This window comes from Lithobates pipiens, unplaced genomic scaffold, assembly GCF_037356315.1.
Source record: "Lithobates pipiens isolate NorthernLeopardFrog02 unplaced genomic scaffold, aLitPip1_a1.2 Scaffold_8, whole genome shotgun sequence".
NCBI lineage: Eukaryota > Metazoa > Chordata > Amphibia > Anura > Ranidae > Lithobates > Lithobates pipiens.
Window position 1 is genome coordinate 214,827,465 of NW_027507903.1, and position 25,813 is coordinate 214,853,277.

Consider the following 25,813-nt stretch of genomic DNA (forward strand, 5'->3'; position numbering starts at 1 on the left):
CAGCCAGCAAATACATTCCCAGCAGCATGTGTGCCTGAGCTGATCCTTTTCAAACATGAAGAGGATCGGCATCCGGAAGTGTGTGACACCGGTTCCAGTGGCAAGACCGGAAGTGCACTCGCTGCCATCTTGGTACACCCAAAACGGTGAAAAGGCCACAAGGAAGCACTCTCTGGGTGTACCAAGGTGGGTCAGGACACTGGGGGGTGGGGGTGGGGGGGAGAGGAAGTTGCAGAAGATTCCCAAATGCAAGTAACCACCAGAAAAACAGGGGGAAACCTTCTCAGCCTGCTGAAGCAGCAGAAAATACTGCAGATATGACCACAACCGGTCTGAGTAAACTGAACAAGGGAGGTCCGCTAACCACAGTCACCAGACCAAACGAAAGAAAAATACATGACAGTGTGTACTCCTGTCCTGGAGGTTTGGAAACACAAAACAACTGAGGGTCAGGGGAAAGGGAGGGGCCTTTTAAATTGTAACTGATTTGTGTTTCCTGTAGAATCGTCTATTCAGAAGCAGCAGCATATGATCTGCTTGAAAACTGTTTGTAGTAACTAATTGGATTTCATAGTGTAGTCCAATAAAATATTGATTGGTGATTTGCTGCTATGGGTTCTTACAGTAAGCTTTATACCTCACTTAACATTTTTTTGCCACTTATAGCAAAGAAGCAACCTACTGAATCTTGTCATTTTGTAGTTTACGTGTCATATTTTATTATCCTATTTACATTTTATTTGTTGTGATATTGGGGTGTTTAGCTCAAGTGGATAGATGCATTTTTGTGCAGTGAGTCCACATCAGACAGGCATTTATAGTTAAGGGCCTGGTAGCCCACATTTATTAAAGGGAAAAAACAAAACAAAAGTCCATTCAGAAATCCCACGCAGGGGTTTAACTTCATTAAGCACTCATAAATGAAAACATACCAAGCTACCTGGCTCTCTCGTCAGCAGTTCCTCTGCTTGCTCTTAACAGAGTTGATTCTTTCCAGCCCCCTGAACTCACTGGCTTCCATAGTCTTCCTGACTCTCAAGGCTGGCCAGTCCCTGGGAAAAGAATCCCCACTAACACAGGTTACAGTCTCCCACAGGGCAGACCACTCTCCAAACAGTGGTTTGTCTTCAAACAGCAGCAGCAAGCTGCTCACACTCCACCTTCCTTCTCTCACCAGTCCCTCATTATATGGGCTGTGTGCACCTGGGCAAGCAACCTGCTGGCTATCCACAAGACCCCGACACAGGGTTGGAGATCCCATCCCACCCAAGACTCTGAGGGATCTCCAAACTACAGAGCCCCATCCGGAAATAGCCAGATCCAGAGAAAGCTGCCAGAGCCGTCCTCTCCTTTTCAAACCTATGCTCTGTAGCTCTACAATCCGCAGATATACAAACTCTTTGTCCCTTTTTAACCCCCTTTTCCCAGAGACAGGGACTCTCACTATTACATTTTATATATTGTACTTCCTCAGAATCTTTTCATTGTGTATCCTTACCTAGAGTATCCACTTGAAGACTGCAATACGTACTTTACAACAGTACTTCAAGTGGTTATACTGCCATGATGTCTGCAGCTACAGGCATCATCCTGGTACTGTTTTTTCCAAGAGACGATCATCATTTTTTGTAAAAGCTAACCGAGTGGCTAATTAAGTGCTGGATTGCTTTTATAGGTGGCTCCTCCGTCCAGTGACTCCCCGTCCCACCACAGAACCTGGAACCGAAGCCGGCAGTTTCACCAGCTTACCATAGAGCTTTTCACTGGCAGTTTCACCAGCTTACCATCAGTGATGTAAGTAACTCAGTTAAAATAAACGGAGTTACGTAACCCAGTTACTTTAGAGGGTAACGAGTAATCTAACTGATTACTCTTCCCCTCATGGTAACTCAGTTTCCATTACCTAGGCAGAGTTACTGCAATTACATTTAACACCCGGGAGGCCCACCGTGGCAGTGCTGCCTGGCCGTTTTCGTTCCGCCGCGGGGAGGGGGGCTTTCGCCCGCTGAGCCGAGAAGAGGCTGAAACTCAGAGACTGTCTGGACTGCCCCATCCCGCCACTCCTATCCAAATAAAGAGAATGGAAGGAGGGGGGTCGGACACTGAAAAATGAAGTCAGCTGACACCAATCGAGTGAAGGGGAGGGTCTCACTCTCCCCATGAGGAAAGGCATCCCTGGAGGCATTCAAGTAATTGACTGTCTGATGATTCGAATTGCAGTGCAATCGATCCATCCCAAGTCCTCCACCACCTCTGCTTCTTACTGATCCAATCCCTACCCACCCACCATCCTTTCTACAACAGAGGTGATGGGGGGGATACGGTAGGGATGAGATCAGTGGTGGTGGGGGATGGGATCAATAAGAGGCAGAGGTGGTGGTGGGAGAGGATGGCACCACCACCACCGCTGCCACCCCCCCAGTACCACCGCTGCCACCCCCCAAGTACTGTACACCACTGCCACCCCCCAAGTACACCACCACCACTGACACCCCCCCCCCCCCCCCGAGTACCACCGCTGCCACCCCCCAAGTACTGTACACCACTGCCACCCCCCAAGTACACCACCACCACTGACACCCCCCCCCCCCCCCCCCCCCCGAGTACCACCGCTGCCACCCCTCAAGTGCAATCGCTGCCACCCCCTCAAGTACCACCACTTTTCCAATGTAGTAACCGAGTTACTAATGCAATTACTTTTTGGGAGAAGTAATTTGTAACTTAACTAATTACTTTTTTAAAGTAAGAAGACCAACACTGCTTACCATAGAGCTTATCATGCACCATGCACCAGAAGGTCCCTAATCAGCTCTATGGTATAGGAAACCAGAAGCAACCTGTACTTTGTCAATTCTGGTTTCCCTGGAAGAAAACAGCAACGGTTTGAAAAATGTAAAGCATCTGATCACACTGATCATGGGGTGATCATATGCTTTTAAGGGCAGAAGAGAGATCTGGGGTCTATTAGCCCAAATATCTCTCCATAAAGATTACCTGTCAATACCTATTGGGGCGAGTTTACACTTGCTTCAAAACAAGGCATCAGACAAGCTTTGTTAAAGCTCTGAACTAGTCAAGCCTCCTGTCATTAAATAAAATGGTTAGCTTACAGTCCTGTTTATACCTTGCTTTTGATGAGACTTCGATGAGTCTTTGTTGGGGCTTCAATGAGGCTGCATGGGGCTTTGATGAGGCTTCAGTGAGGCTTCATGGGGCTTCGATGAGGCTTCGGTGGGGCTTCAGTGGGGCTTCAAGCGAGCTTTGCCATAGACATCTATGGAGGCTTTGATGATGCTTTGAATCACCACTAAAGTGACATGAGGCATCATTTTTGAAGCAAAACAAAAGGTGTAAGCAGGACTGTAAGCTAACCATTTTATTTAGTGACAGGGGCTTTGACTAGAATTTAGCAATTGCCCATCAATGCAGCCTATCAGTGCCCATCAATGCAGCCTCATTATTGCCCAACAATGCATGCAGCCTATCAGTGCCCATCAGTTCAGCCTATCAGTACAGCCTCATCAGTGCCCATCAATGCAGCCTCATCATTGCCCATCAGTGCCCATCAGTGCAGCTTCATCAGTGCCCATCAGTACAGCCTCATCATTGCCCATCAGTGCCCATCAGTACAGCCTCATCAGTGCCCATCAATGCAGCCTCATCATTGCCCATCAGTGCCCATCAGTGCAGCTTTATCAGTGCCCATCAGTGCAGCTTCATCAGTGCCAATCAGTGCAGCCTCATCATTGCCTATTAATGCAGCCTCATCAGTGCCCATCAATGCAGCATCGTCAGTGCCCATCAATGCAGCCTCATCAGTGCCCATCAATGCACTCTCATCAGTGCTCATCAATGAAGCCTCATCAATGCAGCCTCATCACTGCCCATCAGTACAGCCTCATCACTGCCCATCAGTGCAGCCTCATCATTGCCCATCAGTGCAGCCTATCAGTGCAGCTTCATCATTACCCATCAGTGCAGCCTATCAGTGCCGACTCAGCAGTGCCCATCAATGCAGCCTCGTCAGTGCCCATCAATGCGGCCTATCAGTACAGCTTCATCAGTGCCCATCAATGCAGCCTCATCAGTGCAGCATCATCATTGCAGCCTCATCAGTGCCTATCAATGCAGCCTCATCAGTGCCCATCAGTGCAGCCTATCAGTGCCCATCAGTGCAGCCTCATCATTGCCCATCAATGCAGCCTATCAGTGCCCACCAGTGCAGCCTATCAGTACAGCCTCATCAGTGGCCATCAATGCAGCCTCATCATTGCCCATCAGTGCAGCTTCATTAGTGCCCATCAGTGCAGCAGTACCAATCCGTGCAGCTTCATCAGTGCAGCCTCATCATTGCCTATTAATGCAGCCTCATCAGTGCCCATCAATGCAGCCTCGGCAGTGCCCATCAGTGCAGCTTCATCAGTGCCCATCAGTGCAGCTTCATCAGTGCCAATCAGTGCAGCTTCATCAGTGCCCATCAGTGAAGCCTCATCAGTGCCCATCAATACAGCCTCATCAGTGCTCATCAATGCAGCCTCCTCACTGCCCATCAGTACAGCCTCATCAGTGCCCATCAATGCAGCCTCATCATTGCCCATCAGTGTAGCCTCATCAGTGCCCATCAATGAAGCCTCATAAGTGCAGCCTCATCATTGCCCATCAATGCAGCCTCATCAGTGCAGCCTCATCATTGCCCATCAGTGCAGCTACATCAGTGGCCATCAGTGCACTCTCATCAGTGCTCATCAATGAAGCCTCATCAATGCAGCCTCATCACTGCCCATCAGTACAGCCTCATCAGTGCCCATCAGTGCAGCCTCCTCATTGTCCATCAGTGCAGCCTATCAGTGCAGCTTCATCATTACCCATCAGTGCAGCCTATCAGTGCAGCTTCATCATTACCCATCAGTGCAGCCTATCAGTGCCGACTCAGCAGTGCCCATCAATGCAGCCTCGTCAGTGCCCATCAATGCGGCCTATCAGTACAGCTTCATCAGTGCCCATCAATGCAGCCTCATCAGTGCAGCATCATCATTTTAGCCTCATCAGTGCCTATCAATGCAGCCTCATCAGTGCCCATCAGTGCAGCCTCATCAGTGCCCATCAGTGCAGCCTCATCATTGCCCATCAATGCAGCCTATCAGTGCCCACCAGTGCAGCCTATCGGTACAGCCTCATCAGTGCCCATCAGTGCAGCCTCATCATTGCCCATCAATGCAGCCTATCAGTGCCCACCAGTGCAGCCTATCAGTACAGCCTCATCAGTGCCCATCAATGCAGCCTCATCATTGCCCATCAGTGCAGCTTCATCAGTGCCCATCAGTGCAGCAGTACCAATCAGTGCAGCTTCATCAGTGCAGCCTCATCATTGCCTATTAATGCAGCCTCATCAGTGCCCATCAATGCAGCCTCGTCAGTGCCCATCAGTGCAGCTTCATCAGTGCCCATCAGTGCAGCTTCATCAGTGCCAATCAGTGCGGCTTCATCAGTGCCCATCAGTGCAGCCTCATCAGTGCCCATCAATACAGCCTCATCAGTGCTCATCAATGCAGCCTCATCACTGCCCATCAGTACAGCCTCATCAGTGCCCATCAATGCAGCCTCATCATTGCCCATCAGTGTAGCCTCATCAGTACCCATCAATGAAGCCTCATAAGTGCAGCCTCATCATTGCCCATCAATGCAGCCACATCAGTGGCCATCAGTGCCGCTTCAGCAGTGCCCATCAATGCAGCCTCGTCAGTGCCCATCAATGCAGCCTCATCAGTGTACATCAATGCATCCTCATCAGTGCAACCTCATTAGTGCCCATCAATGCAGCCTCATTAGTGCCCATCAATGCAGCCTCATCAGTGCCCATCAATGAAGCCTCATCAGTGCAGCCTCATCATTGCCCATCAGTACAGCCTCATCAGTGCCCATCAATGCAGCCTCATCATTGCCCATTAGTGCAGCCCCATCAGTGGCCATCAGTGCAGCCTCATCAGTGCCCATCAGTGCAGCCTCATCAGTGCCCATCAATGAAGCCTCATAAGTGCAGTCTCATCATTGCCCATCAATGCAGCCTCATCAGTGCAGCCTCATCATTGCCCATCAGTGCAGCTTCATCAGTGGCCATCAGTGCCGCCTCAGCAGTGCCCATAAATGCAGCCTCGTCAGTGCCCATCAATGCAGCCTATCAGTACAGCCTCATCGTTGCCCATCAATGCAGCCTCATCAGTGCCCATCAATGCATCCTCATCAGTGCAACCTCATCAGTGCCCATCAATGCAGCCTCATTAGTGCCCATTAATGCAGCCTCATCAGTGTCCATTAATTAAGCCTCATCAGTGTAGCCTCATCACTGCCCATCAGTACAGCCTCATCAGTGCCCATCAATGCAGCCTCATCAGTGCAGCCTCATCATTGCCCATTAGTGCAGCCCCATCAGTGGCCATCAGTGCAGCCTCATCAGTGTAGCCTCATCACTGCCCATCAGTACAGCCTCATCAGTGCCCATCAATGCAGCCTCATCAGTGCAGCCTCATCATTGCCCATTAGTGCAGCCTCATCAGTGCCCATCAGTGCAGCCTATCAGTGCCGCCTCAGCAGTGCCCATCAATGCAGCCTCGTCAGTGCCCATCAATGCAGCCTATTAGTACAGCCTCATCACTGCCCATCAATGCAGCCTCATCAGTGCCCATCAATGCATCCTCATCGGTGCAGCCTCATCATTGCCCATCAATGCAGCCTCATTAGTGCCCATCAATGCAGCCTCATCATTGCCCATCAGTGCAGCCTCATCATTGCCCATCAGTGCAGCCTCATCATTGCCCATTAGTGCAGCCTCATCAGTGCCCATCAATGCAGCCTCATCGGTGCCCATCAGTGTAGCCTCATCAGTTCCCACCAGTGCAACCTCATCAGCGCACATCAGTGAAGAAGAAAAAGTTGAAAATTGGCCTGGGCAGAAAGTGCCCGGGATTGAAGTGGTTAATAGGGGTGCATGTGTTGAATATTTGTTAAAGGTGGGCTATGCCTTTAAGCTTTTAGCTGTGGTTCTATCTGAAAAAGGATCCCAGTGTTCTGAATGCGGATGTATTTTTTATTATTTGTAGCAATGCAATAACAGGTTTGGAGACTAGTCTTTGCTGCCTCTGTGTGCATTTCTCCCTGGCTAACACATGACATCACTTGTTTTGCTTTCTGTCACTATTCAATGCAAATACTAAACTATTTGCCCAGTAAAGCTCTGACAAACAACCCCCTCCCTGCTCATGTTTGCACTGAGCCACAGAAGACTGCAGCATTATATACAGCCTGGAAAACACACTCCAAGATGCTGCATCCACGTGACCTGAGCAGTGCACCAGCCAATGATCTCATCCATACAATGATGAGGCACAGCACGTAGAAGGCAGGCCTGCCTAGTAACAGAAACAAAGAAGGTATGTGTGCTCTACAAGGGGGCGTGCTCTTGACTTCTCATTGGACGTTTTATCATCCCTTCCTTAACACCGCCCACCCAAAGAGGTCACTATCCCAGCTAACCGTCATTGTGTTGTAGAAGACAGACAAGGATGCTGCAAGGCTGGAATGGTTCATTGGAAAAGCAAGGCTGTGAGAGGAACTTGTTGTGTCCTCTTCTATTGGTGGAGGAAGGATGAGAGAAGGCATCCCCAGCATCCCTTTATATGTGTCTGTTCTTCATCCATTCCAGCCTCAGCATAAGCTTTGCTGTACTCGCTGGTTAGGAGGGACTGAAATACGATTGTACTTGTAGGAATAGGCTTGGGAAGCAAGAGGTTAAAGAAATAAAAATGTACTTCAAGTAAACACCAGGCTCTGTATTACATTACTGGTTCTGTTTTATAAAACATACCTTTATTATTATTATTATTATACCCAGGGACTCTAGAGAATAAAATGGTAGATGGTGTTTATTTATTTTTTTGTTTCACTATATTTGTGCATCGGTTTCTCAAATGCAATTTTTTTGGAAAAAAACATAAACAAAAAAAAAAAAACACTAGTTAACCACTTCCGTACCTGGCCTATTCTGGTACTCCTCTCCTACGTTTAAAAATCAACCTTTTTGTTTTTTGATAGAAAATTACTCGAAACCTCCAAACATATATGTTTTTTTTAGCAGAGACTCTAGGGAATAAAATGGCGATCATTGCAACTTTTTACGTCACACGGTATTTGCGCAGGAATTTTTCAAACGCTTTTTCTTGGGGGGGGGGGGGGGGAACCAAAAAACTGTTTCATGTATAAAAAACAAAACAAAAAAAAACTAACAGTCAAGTTAGCCCAATTTTTTAAAGTAAATAGATATCTATCATATCACGCTTTAATATGCACAGTCGTAGAATGGCGCCAAACTTTGGTACTTAACAATCTCCATAGGCGACGATTTAAGATTTTTTAGCTGTTTACAGTTACAGAGGAGGTCTTGGGCTAGAATTGTTGCTCTTGCTCTAACGCATGCGGCCATACCTCATGTGTGATTTGAACGCCGTTTACATATGTGGGCGGGAACATATGCGTTCACTTCTGTGCGTAAGACCCCAGATCTCTCCTCCAGGCTGGAAAGCCCGAAAAACCCCAAAAAAAGAAAGATCTCTTTTTCCAGCAGAGTTCTCGGCTTTGTTTACTATCACTGGCCGGACACAAGATCATGCCCGGGCCTTTGAAGATCATAGAGATGACTGGAGACCATCTGGTCACTGGAAATCTCTATGATCAATGTCCAGCGGCAGCAGAGTTCTTCTCTGGCTCACTGATTGTACAGGTCAGCGGAGGGGGGGGATGTCCCTTCCTCCCGCCTGTAAGAACGATCAAGCTGCCTGAATTGCTGCTACGATTTTCTTACAGTGCAGGGAATCGCCTGCTGTAAAAGATGATATCTGAATGATGCCTGTAGCTGCAGGCATCATTCAGAGATCGCCACTGAAAGTCAAAGATGTCATATGATGTCCTTGGGCTGAAAGTGGTTAGTCAGTTTTAATGCACAAAAACACAATAGAATACCCAGTTGTTTGGTAAAATATAAAAGAAGATGTTACACCGAGTAGATAGATACCTAACATGTATAAGCCCATGGAACGGCGCCAAATTACAGTACCTAAAATTCTCCATATGCTACGCTTTAAAAGCCTTTGCAGGTTACCAGTTTAGAGTTGCAGAGGACTAGCACTAGAATTATTGCTCTCACTATACCCTTTGCTGCAATACCTCACATGTATGGTGCAAACACCGTTAACATATGCATAGGTGACCTAGGTATGTATTTTCCTTTGTGCACGCGCACAGGGGAGACAGGGGGCACTTCAATTTTTTTTTACACTGTTTAAAAAAAAAAAATTATTGCTGTCACAAAGAATGTAAACTCCCCTTGTGACAGCAATAGGCAGTGGCAGGTACTCTTTATGGAGAGATCTGGGGCCCCTTACAAGCATCTGATTAAAACGGAGTTCCATCTAAAAAAAAAAATAATAATAATAGTCAGCAGGTACAAATACTGCAGCTGCTGACTTTTAAAATAAGGACACTCACCTGTCCAGAGCACCTGCGATGTCCTCCCCCGAAGCCAAGCCATCCTTCAGCTCTGGGTGGAGGCGCCAGCATTGCTAGTAAGGGAATCAGGAAGTGAAGCCTGGCTCCCTACTGTGCATGCGCAAGTCGCACTGCGCATTTTGAGTGGTCCCTGCTGTCTTCTGGGACTTGTGTGACTAGAAGACAGCGGGAGGGACAAAAGAGGGGCCCGGCATGGCGTAGATCTGCAGAAGTGGGAACAAATACCTGTATTAGACAAGTATCTGCTCCCCCCTGAAAGGGGCCAAATGTGGCACGGGGGGGGGGGGACTAAACAGTGGAAGTTACATTTTTGGGTGGAACTTTAAACCCAGATCAGTGTGTTCAGATGCTTTGCCTATTCTATTTAAAAATGGCCGGAACCGGAAGTGACGAAAATGCTTGTTGCTTCCGGTTTTCTATACCATAGAGATCATCGGGGACCTTCTGGTCCTCAACAATCTCTATGGTAAGCCTATGATCCCAGGTTTAAAACAACAAATAGTGTAGCGCTGAATTAAATAACAAATTTGTATATAAAACAAAAACAGAATATGAGTATACAAAAATGTGAAAGCTGTGAATGCTGAAAACCATTAGTAATTAAATAAGTGAGTCCCAGTGAAAAAAAAGTCCACATATATTGGATAGTGCACAAATGTTGTGGTAGGTATTCCTCACAGGGAAATCAGGGAATCCACAGATCAGATGAAACCAAGTGTATCAACTTGTCTGAAGTGATATAAAAGGTAGGTAGAATACTCTTACCAGAGAAGGTGGACTCATCAGTCTTACGACAGTTGAGTCAAAAACGCTTGGGATCCAAACATGGAACCAGATGATGGGTTGTAGTTAGTCAAACCGGATGCTAGGGAGACTTCGGAAGATATGAGCCCATGGTGGACGTCTCTCGAAGGGTCTCTCGGGATATCAGGATCGGGTGTATCGCATTTAGGGTTCCAACCCCAAATGTGGAAGAGGGTCCACAAAAATGTAATAAAGGAAAAAAAAGAAAGCTCCAAATGGTGCAGGTCAGTGGGTAACCATTGGGTTTTATTTAAAAAGTCATAAAAATAAACAAAAGTTATGACATGTGATCACAAAAAAGTACTGAATAAAAGCAATGTGGGGTTTGTAGCACTAACCCACGAAGGAGCTGCTGGTTAGATTTTGGCTTACCATTACCTTCTGTTTTCCTCGTTGCACATGTAGATGGTTTTCCTCCCAAACTCTACTGTAGTAAGAGCTTGATCCAACCTGTAGTGTTTTAAGAACGTATGATGTGATGACCAGCTAGCCTCTTTGTAGACTGTTTCCAGAGACAATCCTGCCCATGTCGCCCAAGAAGATGACATTGCCCTGGTTAAGTGAGCTCTAACCACCTATGGAGGATCCTTCCAAGCTGCTCTATATGCCCGGTGAATATTTTTTACTATCCAGGCCGAGATGGTTCTGGCTGAGGCCTCTTTCCCTTTAAATTTTTATGATGAAAAAGTCTCTCAGAATGTCTGAATGTAGAAGTAGCCCGGAGATAGGCTTTGAGGACTTTTGGAATGTCCAACTCGTGCAGATCAGCATCTGATTCTGCTGGAAAGGCTGGAAACACCCATTCACTGGAGAGATGAAATATCGATGCCACTTTTGCCTCAGATTTACCAAAACCACACAATATGAGGTCAAGAGCCTTAATTTGTATGCAGTCAAGCAGGCCCCTGCACTACATGGTCCTGGCAAATCTAAAGAAAATCAGACGACAAAAGCTGCACAGTGTGTATGGGGTCTTTAGAGACATGAGAGCAAGAACAAGAAAAAAGTTTCATTGAAATTGACAGACCTGCAAAGAGTTCCAAAGGAGAGAAGACATAATGCAGTCCCAGCTCCTGGATCCGGACTCCAAAGCAGGCATGCCACAAGAGGATTGTCATCTCTAATTAGAGAACACCTCAACCCCAAAAGACCACCAGAAGGGGTTCCCCACCTTGTTGGTGCATTTATCAGCCTAAGATGTGGGACTGCGTACTGGGAGAGGCTGAACCCAGATGGACTCGACATAGTTGGCTGGTAAGAGCTTTATCCTGAGTGTAACGGTCTGTAGGCGTTGCTCTTTTGAGGACAAAAAGGAGAATGGGGGAGGTAGCTCTCAGTCAGACTTTTATAGAGCTAAACAGGTCCTGTGGGTGGATATAGGGGCAGGGCTATATCATATGTATGCTGCCATGTTTAGCGTCAGCAAAAAAAAACGATTTCTCCATGCATACAAATGAGGAACCTTACCAACCAAGACATTGTATTTTTACAGTCACACCCATCATTGTCAGATACACTGATCATTGGCCTTTTCACAGAAGTCAGTTAAACAACCAAACTTTGTTGAGCGTGGGAAGAAACATGCTGATCGAAACTCAGTGCATACTGGATGGGAAAGCAAGAAATAATGTAAATACTACAACCCTTTCTTTCCCCTAGACTTAGGGCTGTTTCAGGTGTATCCGTGTTTTTTTTGCAGTTAACCTGCAGTTTCCCATACACTTTCTATTAGATTGCGTGTTTTTGGTGCATTTTCTAAAAGCGCACTGGAGATGCAGCATGCAGGACTTTTGGTGCACTTTCAGAAAATGCACCAAAAATATGCAATCTAAAAGAAGGTCTATGAGAAGCTGCGCATTACGTGCACAAAAAAATGCTGGCACACTGTGCTGTGGCCAACCCATGAATACACTGCGCTGTGGTCAAACCACTAAGACACTGTGCTGTGGTCAAACCAATAAGACACTGCGCTGTGGTCAGACCATGAATACACTGGGCTGTGGTCAAACCATGAATACATTGGGCTGTGGTCAAACAATGAATACACTGCGCTGTGGTCAAACCACTAATACACATCCCTTTGGTCAAACCACGAATACACTGCGCTGTGTTCAAACCACAAACACATTGCGCTGTGGTCAAACCATGAATACACTGGGCTGTGGTCAAACCATGAATACACTGCGCTGTGGTCAAACCATGAATACACTGCGCTGTGGTCAAACCACAAACACACTGCGCTGTGGTCAAACCATGAATACACTGCGCTGTGGTCAAACCACAAACACACTGCGCTGTGGTCAAACCACAAATACACTGAGCTGTGGTCAAACACACTGCGCTGTGGTCAAACCATGAATACACTGGGCTGTGGTCAAACCATGAATATACTGCGCTGTGGTCAAACCACAAACACACTGCGCTGTGGTCAAACCATGAATACACTGCGCTGTGGTCAAACCACAAACACACTGCGCTGTGGTCAAACCACAAATACACTGAGCTGTGGTCAAACACACTGCGCTGTGGTCAAACCATGAATACACTGGGCTGTGGTCAAACCATGAATATACTGCGCTGTGGTCAAACCACAAACACACTGCGCTGTGGTCAAACCATGAATACACTGCTCTGTGGTCAAACCACAAACACACTGCGCTGTGGTCAAACCAAAAATACACTGGGCTGTGGTCAAACACACTGCGCTGTGGTCAAACCATGAATACACTGGGCTGTGGTCAAACCAGGAATACACTGTGCTCTGGTCAAACCACTAATACACTGCGCTGTGGTCAAACCACTAATACACTGCGCTGTGGTCAAACCACTAATACACTGCGCTGTGGTCAAACCACTAATACACTGCACTGTGGTTCAAACCATGAATACACTGCTTTGTGATCAAACTGCAGCACAACAGTGTGCAAAGGCTAATAACAAGCATTTAGCTCTTGCAGTGCGGGGGGGGGGGGGGGGGGCTTACTGCAAAGACATAATGTATATTTCTAGTCCTAGACTTTTGCTTTAAATTTCAAAATTCAATAATGAAGAGAAGAAGCCAGAGGGCCCATGTGACTTGTAAAACACAAATTCGACACACCTGTTTTAGATGGCGGTTTTATGAGTGCGTTTCCAGCACTGGGCTCAGACAAGGGATAAAATGGCCCCATAGCCTTAACAGAGAAAAAACAAGCAAATAAAAGGAACCCAAGTAATCTCTCTATAGACATCTGACTATGAGCCCTCACTTACCAGTAAGTCACTAGCAGAAATTACATGATCCAGTTCTAGGAAGGCAGATACATGGAGGATCACAGGGGATCCCCCCTTACTTATGCAATAAAAGACATCAGGGACATGCCTTTAGACATATATATTGGCTTACATCAGCCGTATTATGTTCAAATAAGAAACTCTCTGTACTGTAGATGTTTAAAGCAGTAATAAACCCAAAACAGAAGATATACTATATTACAGCTTACCAATCATTAGATGTGGTGGCTGCATTTCTTTTCTTTTCTTTGGCTTTTCCCTTCTGTTTTCACCTTGTAATCTGGCCAGTAACACACTTCCTGTATTAGTGAGCTACAACTCTGGAGAAATTAGCATAGGAGGCACAGCAGACAGCAGCATTGTCAATCTGGAGAGAGGGGTGGTAGTGGTAAATGTATTAGCAGATTTAGATACACTAAGGGTCCTTTCATACGGGCGGTCATCCCAGCGGGCTCCGTTTTGCTCAGCGGGGGATAGCTCTGCTAATCCCCGCTGAGCAGGCGGGTGACTGGTCTGTCTCCACGCACTGTGCAGAGACGGACCTATCAGGGCCCTGCTGTCTGCCAGACGGATGGAAAATAAGGTCACCATCTGTCTGGATTTCCTGGACAGGATTGGATCGGATAACGGCAGTTACAGCAAATTGTTTTTTTTTTCTTTTTGGAATAAAGGTTTTGCATGAAAAAATAAAAGCTGATAATTTTAACCACTTGCCGTCTAGCCGCCGTCATTATACTGCGGCAAGTCACCACGATCCTGCAAACCGTCGTAGCTGTACATCGGTCCCTTTAATCGGGATAGCAGGCCTGTTGGAGTGCCAAGAGGCAGAACAAGGACGTTTGTGTGAACACAAACATCCCAGTTCTGAGAGGAGAGAGGTCCCAAAAATGTGTCAAAAGTGTCCGATATGTCCTCCATAATGTTGCAGTCCTGATAAAAATCGCAGATCGCTGCCATTACTAGTAAAAAAATAAAATAATAAAAATGCAATTTTTCTCTATCCCCTATTTTGTAGACGCTATAACTTTTGCGCAAACCAATCAATAAACGCTTATTGTGATTTTTATTACCAAAAATATGTAGAAGAATAAACTAAGGAAAAAAATAGTTAAAAAAAAAAAATTTTTGGCTATTTATTACAGCAAAAAGTACAAAATATTGTGTTTTTTTTCAAAATGTTTGCTTTTTTTTTGTTTATAGTGCAAAAAATAAAAACCACAGAGATGTATTTACCTCATTTAAAGTCCCAACCCTTCTTGTCTGCTAGGTTCACATCTATGGGGTTGTGGTTGATGTGGTTTTCAGGCATGGTTTTGCATGTTTAAACTGGCATTTTTGCATGCATTTTGCATTTTTTTCCCCTCTCTTTAAACATATGTATATGACTGATTGCTAAGGTTCCCCTCTGATAGCTGAATGTAAAAAAAGGAATTGCCAACACAAAAAAATCAGGGAAAAAACTGCATGGGCCCCCCTAAGCCATACTAGACTCATATCCGAGAATGCAGGTCAGGAAAGGGAGGGGGCGAGCAACCCTCCCCCTCTCTCAGGCCATATGCTGTCAACATGGGGGGGGGGGTCAAGGGCCTCTTTCCCACAACCCTGGGTGGTGGTTGTGGGGGTCTGCGAGCAGGGGACTTATTGGAATCTGGAAGCCCCCAGATCCCGCCACCCCGTGAATGAGTATGGGTTACATTGTACCACCAATTCATGCAAATATGCGTCCGCTTGGCGCAAAGGCCCACCCGCTGAGAGGCTGCATATTTGCACATGGCCGGTGCCAATAGGTTAAAGTAGAACTTTGAGGACAACTTGTAACTGTCTCTGGCATCTAGCTAGCACAAAATCCCAGAATGTACTCCCGTATAAATGACTGTGCGTCTCACTGGAGCAAAAAAGTACAACTCCAACACTGTCTGCAGCTGCTTTATTCTTCCCCACAAAATGCCAAAGAATCTGGTGCCGAACTTATGATTCGCCAAACAGGGATGAAGGTTAGCTGTAGACTGTCCCTTCCAGAGACTAACTGGGTATTGCACCTGGCTGCTTTTTCCCCATAGGCATTGGGGAGGGGGGAGGGGGGATAAATTGAGGTTACCCACTCAGTACCCTGTAAGTCCTGCAGCACACACAGTGACTTCTACACAGACCTCCTGCTGGACAGGTCCCCATGGCTCCCAGGGTGGCTCAGCTGAAGGGTATGAGGATTCCTCCCTGCCTTCTCTCTCTCCCGGCACACTTCCTCTCTGGCACCTTCCTGCCTCAAGGGGGTCCCCTCCAGGCCTCTGGACTCTCCACATGGCCAGCCTCCACAATACTTATGGGCTATCTCTTCATCTTATGGGCTGTCCTCCCCAGGAACTGGTAGAGATCCCATTAATATTCAGGCCTTGTTCTCTGTAAGTTCTGGAACCTTTGGGAATATTCCAGAAGCCAAGGGGAGGCGACAGAGACATAGCCCTCAGAGCCTGCCAGAGACCATAAACAGCCCAATTATCCCTGGCTAAACTGACTACCACTGGCTAGCCTGGCTCTACTGGCTACCTACACTATGTACACAGGGGTGCAACACAGGGAAACCCAACTCTATTTTCTGTATGCAAAGGTGACTCCATAGGGTGCTGTCAGAGAAAGAAGCCACATTGAAACAGGAAACCCGGGGCAGCAGTCATGGCTCCAGCTTATACTAGAACACAGGCAAGGATTAAGGGCTGATTCACAGTACATGGGAATTAGAAACGTACCGCTGGCTGCAAAGGCGCACAGGTGCTACAATCCAAATTCCACAAAAAACTGAGAATCTGTGTAAAATCTACATAAAAACAAAATGCAATGATTTGCAAATCTCATAAATCAATTTTTTTTCACAATAGAAAAATAGAAAACATAAATTATCTAAATTGAGAAAATGTACAGTTTTAAGAAAAAATAAAAAAGGTAATTTTGAAATTGATGTCAGCAACATGTCTCCAAAAAGTTGGGACAGGAACGGTGTAGCTTCCTCTCTTCTTTTACCAATACTCTGTAAACATCTGGGAGCTGAGGAGACCAGAGAGGAATGTTATCCTATTCTTGCCCGATAGAGGATTCTAACTGCTCAACAGTCCTGGATCTTCTTTATGCATTTTTCATTTCAAGATTTCAAGATTTCAAATATTTTCAAATGGTGAAAGGTCTGGACTGCAGGCAGGTCAGTTAATCACCCAAACTCTTCTACTATGAAGCCATGCTGTTGTCATAGATGCAGTATGCAGATTAGCATTGTCCTGCTGAAATATACAAGGCCTTGAAAAAGACATAGTCTGGATGGGAGCACAGAGTATACTGCTCTAAAATATATATATTTTTCAGCATTGATGGTGTATTTCCAGATGTGCAAGCTGCCCATTCCATGTACGCACTAATGTACCCGCATAGCAAGAGATGCAGGCTTTTGAACTGAGCACTGATAACAAGCTGGTAGCCCCCTTTTCATTTAGTCCAGAGGATGTGGAACCCATTGGGTTGCCAAAAAGAATGTCAAATTTTGATTCGTCTGACAACAGACATTTTCAACTTTGCAACAGACCATTTTAAATGATATTTGGCCCAGAGAAGACTATTTCTGGATCATGTTCCGATGTGGCTTCTTCTTCACATGATAAAGCTTGGATTTCTGGATAGCATGACAAACTGTGTTCACTGACAGTAGATTTTGGAAGTATTCCTAAGGCCATGCAGTGATGTCCATCACAGAATCATACCCGATTTTAGTGCAGTGCTGAGGCCCCGAAGATCTCAGGCATCCTATTATTGCAAATCGGTCTTTGGATCATCTATGGATGTCCTCCTGTGATTGCGCTTCCCGCTCTCCCCCTGCAAAGTGCCTTGGCACAGAACTGTGACCGTTGTGTCCTTTCAGACACAGCTGATCACAGATCAGGGTAAAGAGCCAATCACAGTGGCTCTTTACCATGTAACCAGTTGTATCCAATCACAGCTGATCACAGTGTAAAGAAGATTTGCCGTTTATCGGCAGTCCTCTCTTCACGTGGCAAATACACACAGGGGACATCTACTCTGATAATCAGGGCACTGATCATCAGCGTCCTGATGATCAGTGCAGCCCCAACAGTGCCCACCAGTGCTGCCATTCTGTGCTTACCAATCAGTGCTCATCAGTAATTCCTGTCAGTGCCCATCAGTAATGACTGTAAGTGTCCATCGGTGCCATCTATCAATGCCCACCAGTGCCACATATCAGTGCAGCTTCATCAGTGCCCATTAGTGCAGCCTATCAGTGCCCATAATCAGGGCAGCATATCAGTGCTCATCATCAGTGCACATCAGTGAAGAAAAATTACTTATTTACAAAATTTTATAACATGGGTCCAACATCTAAGAGTGGTGGATGTAGTGTAGATGTGGTGGACATCTACACTTAGATGTCGGACGCCATGGCGGACGGTCATATGCTGGATGGACTTAAACTAAAGGAGCTGCCCTTACCTGTCAGTTTCACCATTGTCACATTTACCACCTCCAAGACTGATTGCTTTGCCCCAGTGTCTCTCCGGGTTTCTTTTCTGTCTGCCCACTGTTGTTGGGGTTGGGAGGGTCTGGTCCTCTAGTAACATCTAACTGGCACTTTCAGCCCTACCCATTCAAGACGATTACACTGGAAATGTTCTGAAAATAAAGAAACCATCTGCTATGTCCATCCTGTTTTGATTGTTTTTAACCTATAAGTCTCATGGAATGCTTACTCAACATACATCTTTAAATATAATTACTCTGTGCTCTATACCTACCCCTGAAAAAGGAGACGCAGACTCTCCGAAATGCGTAGGGTGTTCTAAGCATTAGAGTCTGTTATGTATACATTCCACTAGTTTGGTTATGCATTTCATGTTTTATATATATTTTTTATATACTTTCAATATTTTCAATAAACTTTTCTTTATACTATATATATTTGATGCTTGTTGTACGTGCCTAAAAAGTCCATTACTAGGGGTTCTCTAATCTTTGGTTTGATGGCACATTGGCAGCGTTTGAGGGCACAGTGGCAGGGTTTGAGGGCACAGTGACAGTATTGAGGGCACAGTAGCAGCGTTTGAGGGCACAGTGGCAGTGTTTGAGGGCACAGTGGCAGCCTTTGAGGGCACAGTGGCAGCATTGAGGGCAAAGTGGCAGCGTTTGAAGGCACAGTGGCAGCGTTTGAGGGCACAGTGGCAGCATTTGAGGGCACAGTGACAGCATTGAAGGCACAGTGGCAGCGTTTGAGGGCAGTGACAGCATTGAAGGCACAGTGGCAGCGTTTGAGGGCAGTGACAGCATTGAAGACACAGTGGCAGCGTTTGAGGGCACAGTGACAGCATTGAGGGCACAGTGGCAGCGTTTGAGGGCACAGTGACAGCATTGAGGGCACAGTGGCAGCGTTTGAGGGCACAGTGGCTGCAATTGATGATTTTTTTTTCAATTTGTTTTTGCGCCCCACCCCAAAAAAGTGGCAGCGTTTGAAGGCACAGTGGCAGCATTTGAGGGCACAGTGACAGCATTGAGGGCACAGTGGCAGCGTTTCAGGGCACAGTGGCTGCAATTGATGATTTTGTTTTTCAATTTTTTTTTTGCCCCCCACCCCAAAAAAAAATAATTGAGCAACAGCTGCTACTGTGTTGCATGACTAAGTGCCCGGTAGGCAAGTGATTAAAAATGAAAGGATTCCAACGATTTGACGATAGAGCCGAGTAAATCTCGGAGGTCTGACTCTGTACCGTCTGTTATGGGGGCGGGGCTCTGTGTTGATTGGAGCACAGACGGAGGGATGCCGGGGATGCCGGCATTCACTGTTTCTCCAATGAGGAGCCCGCTTCCTGATGACGAGCCTGTTGTTGGCCTGGTCTGTAGAAGTGAAGGGGGTGTGGATGGCTGTTGTTTGTAGCCGGGGAAGAGCAATGGAGCAGTGTAGGAGTGTGAGCAGTGAGGGGCAGAGAGAAGAGGAGTGCACGGCGCCCATGTCGGTGCCCAATGTCAGGGACATAAAGAGGGAGCAGGAGAAGCTGTCCGGGGTGGTGAAGAGTGTACACCGGAGTCTGCGGAGGAAGTATCTGGAAGGTATGTGTGGGGCCTTCATATCACACAACACATCCTCACACTAGTATAGGGACCGCTCCTGTCATAGGGGACTGTGTCAGCCCTCCTCTGTCAGTCTTCTTCCGGGGGGCTCTTCTCTATATACACTGCTCTTGTCTGCCAGGTGTCTGGGAGCTGACAGTAATGTGTGTAATGTCACCACATACTCCCCATACAATCCTTCTTTGCTATCTTGTTTAAAATAACCAACACTGTACTACAAGGACCTCCAACTTTAAAATGAGGACCCCCCTCCATTCTGTATTACGAGGACCCCCCCTCCATTCTGTAATACGATGACCCCCCTCCATTCTGTATTACGATGACCCCCCCTCCATTCTGCATTACGATGACCCCCCCCCTCCATTCTGTATTACGATGACCCCCCCCTCCATTCTGTAATACGATGACCCCCCCTCCATCATTCTGTAATAGGAGGACCCCTCTCCATCATTCTGTAATAGGAGGACCCCTCTCCATCATTCTGTAATAGGAGGACCCCCCTCCATCATTCTGTAATAGGAGGACCCCCCCCCTCCATCATTCTGTAATAGGAGGACCCCCCCCTCCATCATTCTGTAATAGGAGGACCCCCCCCCCTCCATCATTCTGTAATAGGAGGACCCCCCCTTCCATCAGTCTGTAATAGGAGGACCCCCCTCCATGATTCTGTAATAGGAGGACCCCCCCTCCATGATTCTGTAATAGGAGGACCCCCCCCTCCATGATTCTGTAATAGGAGGACCCCCCCCTCCATGATTCTGTAATAGGAGGACCCCCCCCTCCATGATTCTGTAATAGGAGGACCCCCCCCCCTCCATGATTCTGTAATAGGAGGACCCCCCCCCTCCATGATTCTGTAATAGGAGGACCCCCCCCCTCCATGATTCTGTAATAGGAGGACCCCCCCCCCTCCATGATTCTGTAATAGGAGGACCCCCCCCCCTCCATGATTCTGTAATAGGAGGACCCCCCCCCCTCCATGATTCTGTAATACGAGGACCCCCCTCCATGATTCTGTAATACAAGGACCCCCCCCATCATTCTTTAATACGAGGACCCCCCTCTATGATTCTGTAATACGAGGACTCCACCTCCATCATGGTGTAATACGAGGACCCCCCCACCTCCATCATGGTGTAATACGAGGACCCCCCCACCTCCATCATTGTGTAATACGAGGACCCCCCCACCTCCATCATTGTGTAATACGAGGACCCCCCCACCTCCATCATTGTGTAATACGAGGACCCCCCCACCTCCATCATTGTGTAATACGAGGACCCCCCCACCTCCATCATTGTGTAATACGAGGACCCCCCCCACCTCCATCATTGTGTAATACGAGGACCCCCCCCACCTCCATCATTGTGTAATACGAGGACCCCCCCCCACCTCCATCATTGTGTAATACGAGGACCCCCCCCACCTCCATCATTGTGTAATACGAGGACCCCCCCCCACCTCCATCATTGTGTAATACGAGGACCCCCCCCCACCTCCATCATTGTGTAATACGAGGACCCCCCCCACCTCCATCATTGTGTAATACGAGGACCCCCCCCCACCTCCATCATTGTGTAATACGAGGACCCCCCCCACCTCCATCATTGTGTAATACGAGGACCCCCCCCCACCTCCATCATTGTGTAATACGAGGACCCCCCCCCACCTCCATCATTGTGTAATAAGAGGACCCCCCCCACCTCCATCATTGTGTAATAAGAGGACCCCCCCCACCTCCATCATTGTGTAATAAGAGGACCCCCCCCACCTCCATCATTGTGTAATACGAGGACCCCCCTCACCTCCATCATTGTGTAATAAGAGGACCCCCCCCACCTCCATCATTGTGTAATACGAGGACCCCCCCACCTCCATCATTGTGTAATACGAGGACCCCCCCCCCCCACCATCATTGTGTAATACGAGGACCCCCCCCCCCCCCACCATCATTGTGTAATACGAGGACCCCCCCCCCCCCCACCTCCATCATTGTGTAATACGAGGACCCCCCCCCCCCCACCTCCATCATTGTGTAATACGAGGACCCCCCCCCCCCACCTCCATCATTGTGTAATACGAGGACCCCCCCACCTCCATCATTGTGTAATACGAGGACCCCCCCCCCCCCACCTCCATCATTGTGTAATACGAGGACCCCCCCCCCCCCACCTCCATCATTGTGTAATACGAGGACCCCCCCCCCACCTCCATCATTGTGTAATACGAGGACCCCCCCCCCACCTCCATCATTGTGTAATACGAGGACCCCCCCCCCACCTCCATCATTGTGTAATACGAGGACCCCCCCCCACCTCCATCATTGTGTAATACGAGGACCCCCCCACCTCCATCATTGTGTAATACGAGGACCCCTTCCCCACCTCCATCATTCTGTAATACGAGGACGCCCCCCCATAATTCTGTAGTACGAGGACCCCCCCCTCCATCATTCTGTAATACGAGGACCCCCCCTCCATCATTCTGTAATACGGGCCCCCCCCCACTCCTTCTCTACTCTGTGATACGAGGGACCCTATACCCCCACCCCCAAAACATATTGTCCAGTATAGTGGCTAAAATTAAACTAAAGGGAATTGTACAATCAGATTGTAACGTGTGTGTGGTTAGAGTTTAATCAGAGCTCATCCCTCCAATAGTCCCCTCCTCTCCTGTAATGCAATGTATGCAATCTTCTATACTGGCACAATTTCCAGCTCAGTTTGCTGTGGTGAACTGAGCCAGAATTTATACCTGTCAAGACTAAGGTATCCGCCCCCCCAAAAAGTGTCAAATTATAGCAGTGGAGGGGGGGGGGGGGAGGCAGAGGCAGACAAGTCGAGCTCTGCTTTAACAGAAGCCACTATTGCAGACATTTCACATCTGCAATAAAATCCTTTCTACACACAAGTCTTTCAATCCCAGGCTAAGTCCCACTTTAAATGATGTGAAGGTATTCACCACACCATTGTGTTTATATGCGAAGTCACACCTCAGTATAGCGGAAGTATAATTGACGCAAACCAAAAGTAACGCACAAACCTGGCGTTTAAGTATGTGTTCACATTAAAGTACAAGAAAACCTTCTATGGAAACTTCCACTGTAGCCTATTGATTTTATTTGGGATCATCTACCAAAGAGAACCTGTATTATACAGTTAACAATTCTACTTTGTAAACCTTTTACTGAGCTTCAGAGCCATGTCCTGTGTACAGCCCTGTGGGTCCCAGCGGCCACTTCCAGAACAGGCACCTCCTGACAATGACATAGAAAGTTCAATTAGGACTACAGGTCCCATAATGCCTTGCAGCCTAAAGCCCAGGCATGCATTGCACCATCAGAGATTTGGGGGGCACTGCGGGCGCGTTGTGTGTCTTCATGTGGGCTGTACGTTTGCTGATCCATAAGAGTGTACATCCGAAAAGGGACAATATTGTTCTTACTCAGACATACTGAGTTTTGTCACCCTGGGACAGGATGTCCCTTACTAGCAACATGAACAGGTCAGGAATGAAAAGTTTGCACCGAGAAAAGGATTCCTTCAACACAATCTAGGGAGGTTAAACTTGCATTTTTAACTTTATATAAATGGCGCCAACCTTATATATGCTTGTAAGAAAAACTTGTAAAATACACTAATAATTACAACGTGCATTCGTGATCTATGTCAAACAAACGTTTGCATTCAATATTGCCAAATTTCATAAATAACATCTTGAAAAAGTGAACACCTGTGTCACAAAAAATGACTGCTGAATCAATAACAGTGAAAAAAATACAAAAAGTGTGTGTGTGTATGTTTATATATATATATATATATATATATATATATATATATATATATATATATATAACAACAAGAGATAAAATACATCTTTGTGTTTAGCAATACAGTTTAATAATTGTGCTCTTGATATCCTTCATCGCATCCATCGTGCTATTGTATAGGGGATTCGAAAAAAAAAAAGCATAATCCATTGCTCCACCGCTAGTGTTGCTAAGAATGCGCTCCCCGGAGCCCTAAGGCAGTGCTTCTCAACTCCAGTCCTCAAGGCGGCCCAACAGGCCATGTTTTCAGGCTTACCATTATTTTGCAGAGGTGATTTGATCAGTTTCACTGCCTTAGTAATTACCACAGCCGTTTCATCTGAGGGAAATTCTGAAAACAGAACATGAGGGGCGCCTTGAGGACTGGAGTTGAGAAACCCTGCCCTAAGGCCACCAGGACCAATCAAGCTTTTAAGGGACTTTCACACGGAGGCGGTGGGAGCAGTAGCAGTAAAGCCTCGCTAGCTTTTTAAGCTTTTAGACCCCCCCCCGAAGGGGTTCAAAGCACTGCCCATTGATTTCTATGGGCAGGGTGTTTTAGGAGCGGCCCAATGATGCTGCTAGCAAGACTTTTTTAACGTCCCGCAAGCGCACCGCTCTAGTGTGAAAGCACTGGGGGGGGGGGGGGGGGGTCTCTCGCTTGAATAACAGGAGAGGAGAGCCCACAAAGCTCGAAACCAACATTACTTCTTCCTTCAACACTCCACATAGCCTCCTCCAAAAATGAGTTCTCCCATGAATAGATGAGTATCAATCCTCATAAAGGAAAGATGACAAAATGATCGTGCAACACTGTTTATTAAAGTGCCTTTTTTAAAATTCCACAATTTATGCTCTTGCATATAAAAATGCCCAGACTGGCACCAGCTCGATTAGCATATCTGGATACACAGAAACCCAATGCTCCATCAAAATATTTGGTGTGCTCTGCCGTTCCTCCTCCTCAGCCGCAACGTGCGTTCCTTTAACGGGGAGGATGTGATGTCACTTTGCAGTCCACAGGTATTCAGACAGTGATCCGACCTCTATGCATTTCGCTGTTATAGCATCATCAGGAAGTGACCCTATAACAGCGAATTGAATAGAGGTCGGAGCACACCAAATCGTTTGACGGAGCATTGGGTTTCTGTGTCTCCAGATATGCTAAGAGAGCTGGTCTGGGCATAGCATGGTGGATGGGATGAGGGATATTAGGAGCACAATTATTGAACTGTATTGCTAAAGACAAAGGACACTTTTTTTTTTTTTTTATTTATTTTTCTTTTCATTTTTATTTGTTTATTTACATAATTGTGTGTGGTTGGTGTGTTTGTTTTTTTTTGTTACTTTTATAGATTCAGCATAAACTTTTTGTGGCATTTGGCAATATTGAATGCACTCCATCCACCAGAGCTTAGTCATAAAGGGCAGAGTGAAATGCATCAGAGGAGCGTGGCTTAGGTGGAGTGCCAGGCTGAGGCCATTCACATTCCTTTCCACATGTTGAGCTAGTGGTGTCTCTCATCCCTTCATTAACATCTGCACTGCCACTCAGAAATAGAAACTGGTGTGGGTGGTGCAGATAGACCCTAAAGTGCTCTATCTTATTCATGACACAGGAAACCCCGTTCACATGAGAAGTACGATCGGGTCTGCCTGTCATTTTCAGCCAGACCTGATTGGATTCCACATGTAAGTATATGTGTCCATTTACATCCAATTATCTGAGTATGGCTAGGTCCAAAAAATAAAAAAAAATAAAAGATCTGCCTCCCCTTTTTTTGTTTTTACTGATCGGAGGTAGTCTGACGTAAACGGGCACAAGTCTGTTTACATCTGTCAGCCATAGATGAAATATGGGTCCAGAAAGTTCCTACAGTACAAAACTGAATGGACGTGGATTTTGCAGAAGTGACTTCTGTTTTGTTTCAGCAGTGGTTTTTTTGTCACATATGTGGGACTGGACACTGCCCATGTTAAAGGGGCCTAAGGGTATGTTTTTGTATTCTAACAAATGAAGAGTAGACTCTGCTTATTACAAGTGTTGATTGGAAACTAGTTCTCTTTAGGCATTTGAGTTTGCCAAAATTACACTTTATTTTTATTTTTTATCGTTTACATACAAACAGACAAATGCGTATATAGCATTAAAGGAGCAAATAGGGCTCATGCAGCAATGAGGTACAGTTACATGATATCCAGTCAATGAGTACAGATCAATAGAGGAGTTTCATTGTTACCTTCTAATTTCCA

The 25,813-nt window shown here is 46.6% G+C and overlaps 1 protein-coding gene across 2 annotated transcripts in view; it reads left to right on the top strand.

Moving 5' to 3' along the window:
• Nucleotides 1–19,456: 19,456 nt before the first annotated feature.
• SAMTOR (S-adenosylmethionine sensor upstream of mTORC1) overlaps nt 19,457–25,813 on the top strand; it is an 84,644-nt gene continuing 78,287 nt past the window's right edge. Inside the window, exon 1 of one of the 2 annotated variants that reach the window (XM_077473396.1) lies at nt 19,457–19,731. In XM_077473396.1, coding sequence (XP_077329522.1) covers nt 19,494–19,731 — 238 coding nt within the window. In that variant the 5' untranslated portion in view covers nt 19,457–19,493. The remainder of the gene's footprint in view (nt 19,732–25,813) is intronic. The other variant, XM_077473397.1, reaches the window with a different exon arrangement.